At 41.6% G+C, this 12,668-nt stretch overlaps 1 protein-coding gene across 1 annotated transcript in view; it reads right to left on the minus strand.

Annotated features, from left to right (window-relative positions):
• LOC141092731 (anosmin-1-like) overlaps positions 1-12,668 on the minus strand; it is a 137,975-nt gene that overhangs the window by 31,639 nt on the left and 93,668 nt on the right. The window contains exons 7-11 of the mRNA XM_073579123.1: positions 8,754-8,959; positions 8,526-8,661; positions 7,477-7,623; positions 2,561-2,655; positions 788-956 (exon numbers count right to left, since the gene is read on the minus strand). Coding sequence (XP_073435224.1) covers positions 788-956; positions 2,561-2,655; positions 7,477-7,623; positions 8,526-8,661; positions 8,754-8,959 — 753 coding nt within the window. The remainder of the gene's footprint in view (positions 1-787; positions 957-2,560; positions 2,656-7,476; positions 7,624-8,525; positions 8,662-8,753; positions 8,960-12,668) is intronic.

Consider the following 12,668-nt stretch of genomic DNA (forward strand, 5'->3'; position numbering starts at 1 on the left):
AATACCATCACACCATGACCTGACCACATATTACCACCACATAGTTACCAAATAGCACATACAAGCAACAAATATTGCCACACCATGGCCAGACAAAATATTACCACCACATAGTGAATGAATACTACAATACTGATCATTAATAAAAAAACAATACTATCACCATAAGTGCCGTTATACACAGGAGATCTGTACTTAGTATGCAGTGTCTGTGTACAGGTAATACAGTGACATTATACACAGGAGCAGTAATTCACTGATGGCGGCCCTGCTCACTGGTGATTGACAGAGCTGGCTTGCCTGAGATTTCTCTGTAGACTTTGCTCACTCCAGGCAAGCTGGTGCTAGCAATGAACATTGAGGGAGGCGGAGCATGCAAAAGTAATGGGTGGAACAGTGCACTGAGGCTCTTGGCCACACCCAGGGTGCACCGAGCAGCCTAATTAGTATATTTGATTACATTTTAGTTTCTGCAAAATGAAGACAACAGTTAGGCTAAAGGTGGGATTTTTATAGGGCTATATCTCCTACAAGGCTATGTGCTTAGTTTATACTATCAGTCTGGCTGACAGACTCTCTTTAAAAGGGTATACCACCACCATCCACAACCACCCCTTTCAAGGCTATTACATTTTTTTTTATTTATAAATGAATTCCATTTACATCAATGATTAAATAATTTTATTTTTACAGGAAATGCTATTCGAGTAATTACATTTTTATTTTTCTGAAAGTCTGTATACTGTAACCAATCTTTAAAATTGCACTTACTTTGTAGGTCACTCACCTTGTTTTGGACATTGTGCATCTCTGAGGCTTTTAACTTTCATGTTGTTGCACCTGGGTGTTTTTACAAATGTCACCTCTTCAACCAATGGTCCCTGAAGGGTGAATGGCCGTACTGTTACTTTATAGGTGCACGCATACTGGAGGCCAGTAAAAATGTAGCTCGTTCCCTGTAGTAAAAAAAAAAAAACAGACGTCCTCATTTAACATTTCAATATAGGCAGTAAAGGCAACGTGCCTGCTGAACACTTGTACCAACAAACAAGATTTTGAACATTTTAAAACCAAGTTCACATGTGACAGATTTATTATGTATTTTACTAATGGATTTCCACAGGTATAAATAGGAGCAGATTGCAATAAAAGACAAGTGATCAACATTGTTGAAAATCTCGAGCACATAATGCAGATATTTTTCTTGTGGATTTTGAGCATATTTTTATTTTTTCAGCATGTTAATTATGCTATGGTTTAATAGGGGTTCAAAGGCACTTAGTTACCAGTGGCCAAGACTTTTTGTAACATACTTTTAATAATTTTTTTTTACAAGAAGTATTTTTAACATTTGAACTCTTTGGATGTCCTCTATTACCCAGAGTGGAGAGCAGTTCTTCTTTAGGAGTACTACAACCATATTTTACATGGTTTTCAATTATTTTAATGGACTCTGTATAATAGGACATTCCTTTTGGTGGGAGCTCACCAGTCCATAATTTAGGCCATTTAGTCCATTTCCCCAAAAATCTACAGGACCTATTTTTTTTACCAGGTTTCATTGGCATTACGACTATTGGGAATTCATCATTAATTCATTATATTTCATAGCTCATAATGAAATCCTGCAAAACAAGCAGGAAGAAGGCAAAAATGGCTGAATCACCAAACAAGCACTTCAGAGGAGTGTGACGGCACTACAATTCCCAGAGTGTATGACCAAAAGCCAAAATTGTGTTATTCCACAATTTTACAAATGTTTTTAATTTTGCTTAACTCTAATAACTCGGCTCACAAACTATCACTTAGTACTGGTCTCTACAGTTCTAGTGTTGTGATCACAACCTCTGCACAGTAGAGACTCAAGCTTTCTGGTAGTGTTTGGGTACTCAATGGCACTTATTTCTCATGTACAACAATGAAAGCAAAATAGTATTTCCTTGGCTTAAGCTAATAACAACACAGGAAGAATCTAGTCTCTTCTTAAGGTAGGCAAAAGATTCACCACGGTATCACCCATGCAGTAATCCAGGCTCTGCTTCTCTCTTAATTTGGTCAGCCATAATAAACACACTGCCACTCCCACACATGAGCCACTTCAGCTGCCTTTTGTAGGACCAGCAAAGTCCAATCTGGAGGTATGGGAGCGTCCTTTCCCACCCAGACTTCTAGTTGCTACTAAATCCCAGACCCAAAATATGATCCCAATAAAAACATTCTCAGCAACCTACTGGTTGTTGAACCCTTCAATCCATTCTGGGACTTACGTCACCGAGGCCAGCCACCTTAGTGACGCACACATGCAATCCAGGACTGTTCCTCCTGCTCTGCATTTTTATGCCTGTTGGCAACCAACTTTGATTATTTCTAAGAACCACTGGCAGCACACATCTACAGTTCTCCGTCCTGGGTTGTACATCAGATGATCAGCATGTTTGTACTGGACAGCAGTTCATTCAGCTTTCAGTCTTTCTTGGTCAGTATAATCAGAAAAGTAAAAAGACCTTTGCATATTTCTGGAATGTTAAAGTTCCTATTATAAAATACAGATATTTCTTACCTTAACAACTGCTTTACCCCCTGAAAAAGTGTCATTATCATCACATCTTACTGGTCTCCATTTTATTAGGAAAGTGTATCCTTCCACATAATTGTCTGTAAACAAAAGATGGTAGAGTTAGAAAACACTATAGTATCACTATGTAAGGTTTCAGCTAGTTGATATTTTCTGTTCTCTCTTAAAGAGAACAGTCATTAGGTATCCCAAAGAAAATTGCATACATTAATAAATAGACCTTATGAGGCTGGTGTACTTACTTTGAAAGTGCATGGCATAACCTAAATACATATATAACCATTGTAAAAATATATGTATACCCATATTTGAAAATTTCCTTCTTCAATATTAAAATTAACATTTTATGACTCCAACTCTAACTTTACTTTTAAAATGCAAATTTTAAAGCCACGATAATATATTCATTCTGACGTAGATTCTTGCAGTAAATACATAAGCATTATAAGATCTTAAGAATCTAATTAATTGTATGGGCCGGAAAAAGAAAAAAAGCATGAACCGCACCTCCAGAAATCATATGTTGATCTAATGCCGCTAGGCAAAATTTTATATATAACTGAACATGAGGTTCTTAGTTTAACATTCTGATCAGACTATGTGAAGCCCACTGCTCCGTTGGGGCGGTAGGGACCCACTACGAGGTTTGCTGTGATGTGGTAGTCGTCTTCATACAGTCTGATCAGAATGTTAATCTAAGAACCTCATGTACAGGTATATATATTTTTGCCTAGCGGCATTAGATCATTGTATGGTTTTGGAGGTGCTGTCCACTTTTTTTCAGCATATTGCATGATCTGTCCTTTTTTTTCTTTGGATGTACACTCCTCCCATTTGGCACAGGTGATTTTAATTAGCAGGAGACTGCAAATTAAGGGGTCTAGCCCATTTCTGCTCTCACTAAAGAGCTTGATGGAGGTGAGATTCATTGCTCCTTAAATTTGGTGAGGTGATGTGTTCTGCCATTGTTGCTGTGGTTTTGTGTTGGTGGGGCGGCACGGTCTGGAGTCATGGGGACTCTGTCTAGCAGCATGGGTGCTGTGAGACACCAGGCCGTCTGCCCTACCACTGCATTGCCGCAGTGGCGGTGGTTGGCGCACGGCTCCGCTCGGTGGTGGCAATGGGGACTCCTTTCATTTGGTGTTGTTGCTGTGTGGTGGCCATTGTTGCTGTGGTTTTGTGCTGCTGATAAACTTGTAGACTATGTAACAAGGTCGAGTAACAAATTTCAAAGGAAGCCAATTGTCATCAGAAGTGATAATGGAGGTGAATTTACAGGTCACAAAATAGAAAACTACTTAAGACAAAATAGTATATTACATCAAACGACTGTTCCGTACACACCTGAACAAAATGGAGTAGCAGAAAGGAAAAACAGAACTCTGACAGAAATGATGAGATGTATGCTGACAGATTCCAAACTACCAGAGAAATATTGGGGTGAGGCAGCAATGACAGCTACATATCTACATAACAGACTTTTTTCCAGAAAACTGAAGAAAACTCCATATGAACTGTGGCAAGGTATGAAACCAAGTGTCAATCATTTAAAAGTTTTTGGATGTAAAGTTTTTATATTCATTCCAACAGAAAAACGTTCCAAACTTCAAAACAGATTCATGGAGGGAATATTTGTTGGATATAGTGAAAAATGCAGGGGATACAGAATCCTAGATCCCAAAACAGACAGAGTCATGGTGAGTAACAGTGTGACATTCATTGAGGAGCTAAATGAAGATGTCATGATTTCAATGGAAACAAAAAATGAGAAAACCAGCAGTGACATAGCTGAAGGAATATCTGATGAGAAAGTAATTGAAATTGATGAAGAACAGAATACTGAAAATGAAGAAATACAACTACAAACAGACACAGAACCAAGACGTTCAATGAGAGAAAACAAAGGTAAACCACCAAAAAGTCTCTCATACAAGACAAGCACAAGTAAAATTTATGAACCTACTTCTTGGGAAGACATATCTAAACTCCCTAAAGAAGAAGCTAATAAATGGATAGAAGCAACAGAAACAGAAATGAAATCCATGCATGACTCAAATACATGGACACTGACAGATTTACCAGAAGGAAGAAAAGCCATAGGATGTAAATGGATTTTTAAAGTAAAATACCAAACAGATGGCACACCTGAAAGATATCGAGCAAGACTCTTAGCTAAAGGATATCCTCAAAAATATGGAGAAGACTATGATGAGACATTTGCTCCAGTTGTCAAACATACTACAATAAGAACTTTACTTACAGTTGCAGCAATGGAACTGATACATCTGGATGTAAAGACAGCATTTTTGAATGGAAATTTAATAGAAGACATTTACATGGAACAACCTCCAGGATTCAAAGATGAAAGAAACCCAAACAAAAATTGCAAACTACAGAAAAGCATATATGGTTTAAAGCAAGCAGCTAAAGCATGGAATGACAACATCACGGAAGTGCTTACAAATGAAAAATTTCAAAGAAGCAAAGCGGATCCTTGCTTGTACACAAAATAGGCTGATGAATAGATGGATTTATGTACTCATATATGAAGACGACATTTTGATTTGTTCTGAACAAGAAAGGGATAAAGAAAACATTCTAAAAATCCTGAAGCGACATTTCGAAATCAAATACTTGGGAAATGTGAAGTATAATTTCTTGAAGGATTATCCTACTGAAGAAATGACAGCAGACATCTTCATGAAGGCGTTGAATGCTGATAAACACCAGAGACTAATAAAAAAGTTGGGTTTGACTGAATAAGTCCTTACTGTTGAGAAAGGGTGTTGGCACATGCAACAGATCAGGATTTATTGTTTATGTAAAGGAGGACTTTACACTAGCCTGACAGCAGATAGCGATAGTGTGAAGTTATATGTTTGCTGTATTATGGGGAGGGAAGCTCTATTGTTGATGTTAGTTTTACTATTGCTTTTGACTGTATTATGCCAGCAGCACAGTCTGTGTGATTCTGAATTCTTATCTCATGTTTACCCATAAGAAGTAAATGCTGTTTACTCAAGATAACTTGCTCAGTGAAGTTCTCCTGTGTACTGGTGGATTCTCAAAAGGTACACTCTACCACATTACTACATCAATGCGGCGTGGCATGGAGGCGATCAGTCTGTGGTGATGCTGAGGTGTTATGGATGCCCAGGTTGCTTTGATAGCAGCCTTCAGCTCATCTGCATTGTTGGGTCTGGTGTCTCTCATCTTCCTCTTGACAATACCTCATAGATTTTCTATGGGGTTAAGGTCAGGCGAGTTTCCTCTCCAATCAAGCACAGTGATACTGTTGTTTTTAAACCAGGTATTGGTACTTTTGGCAGTATGGACAGGTGCCAAGTCCTGCTAAGTTTCCATCTCCAAAAGCTTGTCGGCAGAGGGAATCATGAAGTGCTCTAACATTTCCTGATAGATGGCTGCGCTGACTTTGGTCTTGATAAAACACAGTGGACCTACACCAGCAGATGACATGGCTCCCTATACCATCACTGATTGTGGAACCTTCACACTAGACCTCAAGCAGCTTGGATTGTGTGCCTCTCCACTCTTCCTCCAGACTCTGGGACCTCGATTTCCAAATGTAATGCAAAATTTTCTTTCATCTGAAAACAACACCTTGGACCACTGAGCAGCAGTCCAGTTCTTTTTCTCCTTGGCCCAGGTAAGACACTTCTGGCGTTGTCTATTGGTCATGAGTGGCTTGACACAAAGAACACAACACTTGTATCCCATGTCCTGGATACGTCTGTGTGTGGTGGCTCTTGAAGTAATGACCCCAGCAGCAGTCCACTACATGTGAATCTTCCCCAAATTTTTGAATGGCCCTTTCTTAACCATCCTTTCAAGGCTGCAGTTATCCTGGTTGCTTGTGCACCTTTTTCTACCACACTTTTTCCTTCCACTAAACTTTCCATTAATATGCTTGGATACAGCACTCTGTGAACAGTCAGCTTCCATAGCAATGACCTTATTGGACATCTGTCTAGTCATCAGTCTTCCTCATGATTGTGGAGCCTACTGAAACAGATTAAGGGACCTTTATAAATGCTTAGGAAGCCTTTGCAGGTGTTTTTTTTTAATTATTCTGATTTACTGAGATAATGACTTTTGGGTTTTCATTGGCTGTAAGTCATAATCATCAACATAAACAGAAATAAACACGTGGAATAGATCACTCTGTTTGCAATGACTCTTTAAGTTTGAGTTTCACTTTTTGTATTGAAGAAGTAAAATAAATAAAATTTTTGATGACATTCTAATTTTGTGAGAAGCACCTGTATATATGCCCATACAGTTTCAATAGCTGTTGGTCGCAGCGATTCCTTTTGACTCCCTCATACACATGGACACTTGACTGGGGCAAGCACACGTTTACCCCACAACTCTGGAGTGGTGCTACTTATCTAAGTTCCCTGACCCCAGTATAATATTCAGCTGCCGTCTTCAGCTATTCACGGTGCCACGCCGGTCCTGCACTCTCAAATTGTGACTGCAACTTTTGACTAACCGAAAGTCAGAGGTAACCATCACAAGCTTTCAACGGATGTCTATGAGAGACTCGTTCTGGCCTCATTCTAGCTCTCATAGACTTACATTGAGTTGCGACTTCCGGCTCACCCAGCATTCACTGGAGCGATTCGACAACCTGCAGAAGAATCAATCGCTGACAATAAAAGATGAAGATGATAGTTGGTAAGTATTTACTAGGGGCAGGGAACTTAGATTAGCAGCACCACTCCAGTGCTGCAATTAAAAAAAACACTGGAATAGTGCTTTAACCTATGCAATAATCATAAAACTGCCAATTTTGACTTTTTTCTAACATTTGAAGAAAGAAATATACCTATCCAATATCATCAAAGGACCTCAATATAAAGTAGTGCAATATATTTTACCTGACACTTGCTTCCAGAATATTTGTACTTTAAGCTGATTATTGTGGTAAAAGGAAAATGTTTGTAAAACATTTTTACAATTTTCAACTGATGTGCCACGGCCATTACATGGATTCAAAGGGCGATCCAAGCTTCCTGTTTTTAAATCTGTATGAAATTAAAAAATTAAACTGAGTAAGTAGCTCACAATGCATTACTCAAAGTTATTTCTTCGGCATCATTCAGACATCCGTTTTTTTTCTTTTTAGAGTGGTGGGGTGTATTTCGCCCGAGAATAAAACTGTTTTTCATCACTATACTGGATATGAGTTTATTGCGTTTTTGGGCCGGGTGTGTGTTTTTACAAGCAGACTGGCATAAGTTTTTTTTTGCATGTGAAAAAATTAATGTCCAATCTTCTAATCTCCTTTATATAGTAAAAAATAAACTGTGCTCAGATGACAGATGGATAGATAGCATCCATGTGTATTTGTGTCCAAGTTTATTTTTTTGTGGACAATAGTTTTGCAAGAAAGAACATAACATGACCATAGGCTATTATGTAAAACATAAGGAGAGAATGTGTTCATGAAAAACAAACATCTGAATGAGGCCTTAAGCCCCCGTTACACACTGCGATATCGCTAGCAATATTGCTGTAAAGTCACCGATTTTGTGACGTTACAGCGATATTACTAGCGATATCGCTGCATGTGATACTTACCTCCGACCGGCTCCCCCGCTGGTTATCGCTGATCGCGCGAGAAGCTGCTGGATCATTCCTCGTCGGTCACTTCCTGCGGCGCTTCCTGCTGTGACGATGAGCGACGCGTGGAGCCGGGCGGGAGGACGCAGGATCGCCGCGTCTGACAGGTAAAGTAGCGATCCCCGTCCCCTGCGATGTCGCTGGTGAGATCTGCCTGAGTGGCAGCTCACTAGCGACCACCTAGCGATGCACCAGCGATCCTGACGGCGTCATATCGCTGGTCGGGATCGCTGGTGAGTCGCTCGGTGTAACGGTACCCTTATAGTGAACACATAGATAAATGTGAGAGCAGTCATGGTGTCACCTTCCTGTCTTGTGCTTAAGATGAACTGTGTCTTTGGGCTCCTCATTTTTTTGTGTCCCCAGTAGGATACAGCTTGTATTTTTACAAGATACTCAGTGTCAGGTAGCAGACCTTGTAGTGTAAATTCTGTCTTTGCCTAAATAAAAAGATAACACAAGTACGTTTGAAATTACAAGAGAAAAGTTTGATTAGATGTGAGTTGGGGAACTGAAAATAAGCATTACGCACCCCATCTGTCAAAACCCAGCCATCCACCTTCCTGTCCGACTGCAGCTCTCCAGTGATCCTACTTTTCCACCATATTCTGTAATGATGAATTTTCAGGTCATTCTCTGCTGGCACAGCCCATGTAATGTTCACGCTGACAGTGCCATCTTGGTCAACAGTTAGGGTATGTTTTCTCAGACCAGTAGGCGCAGCTAGTGGCAATGGATCTACAAAAAGATCAAGAGTAGAGGTGGAAAATGTAATATGACATTTTACGTAATCCATTATGCATAGCAACATAGTTAGCAAGGCCGAAAAAAGACATTAGTCCATCCAGTTCAGCCTATATTCCGTCAGAATAAATCCCCAGATCTACGTCCTTCTAAATAACCTAATCACTGTAAGATACAATATTGTTACGCTCCAGGAAGACATCCAGGCCTCTCTTGAACCCCTCGACTGAGTTTTCCATCACCACCTCCTCAGGCAAGGAATTCCATATTCTCATTGCCCTAAAAGTAAAGAATCCCCTTCTTTCCTCTAGACGCAGAGAATGCCCCCTTGTGACCGTCACATTCCCTGGTACAAACAGCTCCTCGGAGAGATATTTGTATTGTCCCCTTATATACTTATACATGGTTATTAGATCGCCCCCTCACTCCTCAGTCATCTTTTTTCTAAACCAAATAATCCTAATTTTGCTAATCTCTCTGGGTATTGTATTTCCCCCATCCCCTTTATTAATTTTGTTGCCCTACTATGTACTCGCTCTAGTTCCATTATATCCTTCCTAAGCACCGGTGCCCAAAACTGTACACAGTTCTCCATGTGTGGCCTATCTCTTCATAAAAACTGATTAGATTGGTTTGACAGGAGTGATTCCTCAGAAACACATGCTGATATGGAGTTAAAGGCCGGGGTCACAATTGCGAGAAACTCGCACGAGTCTCGTGTCTCAATACCCTGCACTGCCATCGGCACTCGGACTGGAGCGCTCAGCTGCATAGAAAGACATGCAGCCACACACTTCGGTCCCGAGTGCCGGCGGCAGTGCCGGGTATTGAAACGCAAGACTCGTGCAAGTTTCTCGCAAGTGTGACCAAGGCAAACAGTTATTCTCATTGAGATAATCCAGAATAACATCCCTCAGAAACTCTTCAAATATTTTACCAACAATAGAGGTTAGACTTACTGGCTTATAATTTCCAGGTTCACTTTTAGAGCCCTTTTTGAATATTGGTATCATATTTGCTATGCACCAGTCCTGTGAAACAGACCCCGTCGCTATAGAGTCCCTAAATATAAGAAACAATGGCTTGTCTGTTACATTACTTAGTTCTCTTAGTACTCGTGGGTGTATGCCATCCGAACCCAGAGATTTATCTATTTTACTCTTATTTAGCTGGTTTCGCACCTTTTCTTGGGCTAGATTAATATATTGACCATTAATATAGGGTTTTCTTTGTGTCTCGGCATTTAATTTTCCACTGTGAATACCGTAGAGAAGAAGGTGTTTAATATATTAGCTTTTTCTTTGTCATCTACAACCATTCTATCCTCACAATTTTTTAAGGGTCCTACAATTTCACTTTGTTGAAGAACAGTTTGGGATTAGTTTTACTCTCCTAGCAATATGCTTCTCTGTTTCCTTTATCACAAAGTTGCTCTCTGGATATGACAGTGCAAATACATTTTTTAACATTCCCGCAGCTGCAGAGATCTCTGACTTCTGTACACAGTGTGCCGAATGACTGCTGTGTAGGCAGTCCAGCAGCAACTATGATGCCTACTGCTTTCACTCCAGCGTTCATGTACCTCAGCTTCCAGCTCCACCTCTAATGACCCCAAACTGTAACGTATATTACTGGTAGAAAGAGGATGTAATAGAAAGGGAACATATTTATAAAAAGGACATTAGTGGTACGAAATATGCAAAATTCCAATTTAAAGGTTACCTGTTATATTTAAATTTTTTATTTGATTTTCTCCCTTAGGTCTTTTTCACACTTCCGTTTTATGACGTCAGTGTAAATCCGCCAGAATGTGAAACGTTTCCGTTGTGGCACAAACGGAGGCCACCGGATCCGTTTTTTGGACAGATACGCATTATCAGCTAGTGGTGGAAATTTAAAGGAACACGAGCCGAGAGAAAGAGAGAGATTTTCTGCCAACGGAATTTGGGGTTAAATTTCTGGCAATGAAATTCTTCATGCTCAGTGTCAAAAACCGGATCCATTGCCAGATTCCATCAAAAAATGGTTGGCAACGGATCCGCCACCCATAGGCGACCATTATAACGAATGGCGGATAGCAGCGGATTCGTTGCTATCCGCTATTTTGATGCAAACAAAAAACATTTCATTGTCCGTCCACTCAAGTCAGCGGACAGCAAAATTTTGGCGGATCCGTCAAAAAACGGATCCAACGGATGACCATCCGTCAAAATCCGCCGTATAATGTAAGTCAATGGGAAAAAAAACGGATCCGCCAAAAAAATGGCGGATCGGTGTCACCAGTGTTTTCAATCAGTGTGCCGTCCATGTGCCATCTATGTTTTTCCGGTATGGATAATGGTAATGAAATTACAAAGCTTCTCAAATACTTCCATGTTAAACACGGACGGCACACGGATGGTATGTTTACATGGACCCATAGACTTGTATTGGCCCTTGTCATCTGTGCTGCAGGGAAAACACGGACATGAGTGCAGCACTGTAGGTCAAAAAGGATACACGTGGCATCTGTGAAAAACATGATACACGGTTGTGTGAAGGGGGTCGCATATTCATATAATAGAAAACATTAGCTGAATTGCCGTCTTTTTCTACATCCTACCTCACATACAGCAGAATAAAAGGCAATTAAAAAAACAGTCCTACATGTCCCCCAAACTACTTGTCCCCGCTGGCTCCGTGACCGATGATTCAGGGTCCCAGATGGTTGTTATTCACTTTGCAGCTATAATATAAGGTGAAGCCACAAGACCCCTGCAGCCAGGCGCGGATTGGTAATATAACCAACCGGCATTTTCCCACTGGGCCACTGTCATGTGGGCCGCGGGCGGCAGCTGGCCGCTTGCCAGCTGATGCGGCCACTGGCCTGGCTGTTGCTCCTGCCGCCGGCCCTCTGCGGGCACGGCGGTTATAGTTTCCAACCCTCCCGCACTGCAGGGAGATAAGCCACCACGCCCCCCCCCACGCACTCCATCCTCGCCGTAGCGACCCCTGACTCCGCCCCTCCTGTGACCTCATCACAGGTCCTGTGCGCTCAGCCTTGCCTCTTGGTGTCTGCAAGACTCTGCAGTGCTGTTGTCATGGTGCTGGATGAGGTAAGCATGTGTGGGGTCAGGAGGGGTTTACAGGTTAGATGTAGCAGAGCTGTGTGTGTATGAGGTGTACGGAGAGGAGCTGTGTGTACGAGGTGTACGGAGCGGAGCCGTGTGTGTACGAGGTGTACGGAGCGGAGCCGTGTGTGTACGAGGTGTACGGAGCGGAGCCGTGTGTGTACGAGGTGTACGGAGCGGAGCCGTGTGTGTACGAGGTGTACGGAGCGGAGCCGTGTGTGTACAAAGTGTATGGAGAGGAGCCGTGTGTGTATGAGGTGTACGGAACAGAGCCGCATGTACGAGGTGTACGGAGCGGAGCCGCGCATGTACTTGGTGTACGGAGCGAAGCCGTGTGTGTACGGAGTGGAGCCATATGTGTACGGGATGTATGGAGCGGAGCCAAGTGTGAACGAAGCATACAAAGTGGACTTTTCCCACAGACACAGGAGTACACGGCGGAGCCCCGAGGAGCATTTTAAAACACACACATGATGTTCCACCTGAAGTGATGTGCTGGAAGCTGATCAGAAATGAGATAATTTCTTGAGGAGATTGTGACGGAACCAGGAATGCTTCAGATCCATCACCGTGTCCTCCTCCGACAGCGCAGA

Source organism: Dendrobates tinctorius, unplaced genomic scaffold, assembly GCF_039654945.1.
Source record: "Dendrobates tinctorius isolate UK_male_01 unplaced genomic scaffold, ASM3965494v1 ptg000060l, whole genome shotgun sequence".
NCBI lineage: Eukaryota > Metazoa > Chordata > Amphibia > Anura > Dendrobatidae > Dendrobates > Dendrobates tinctorius.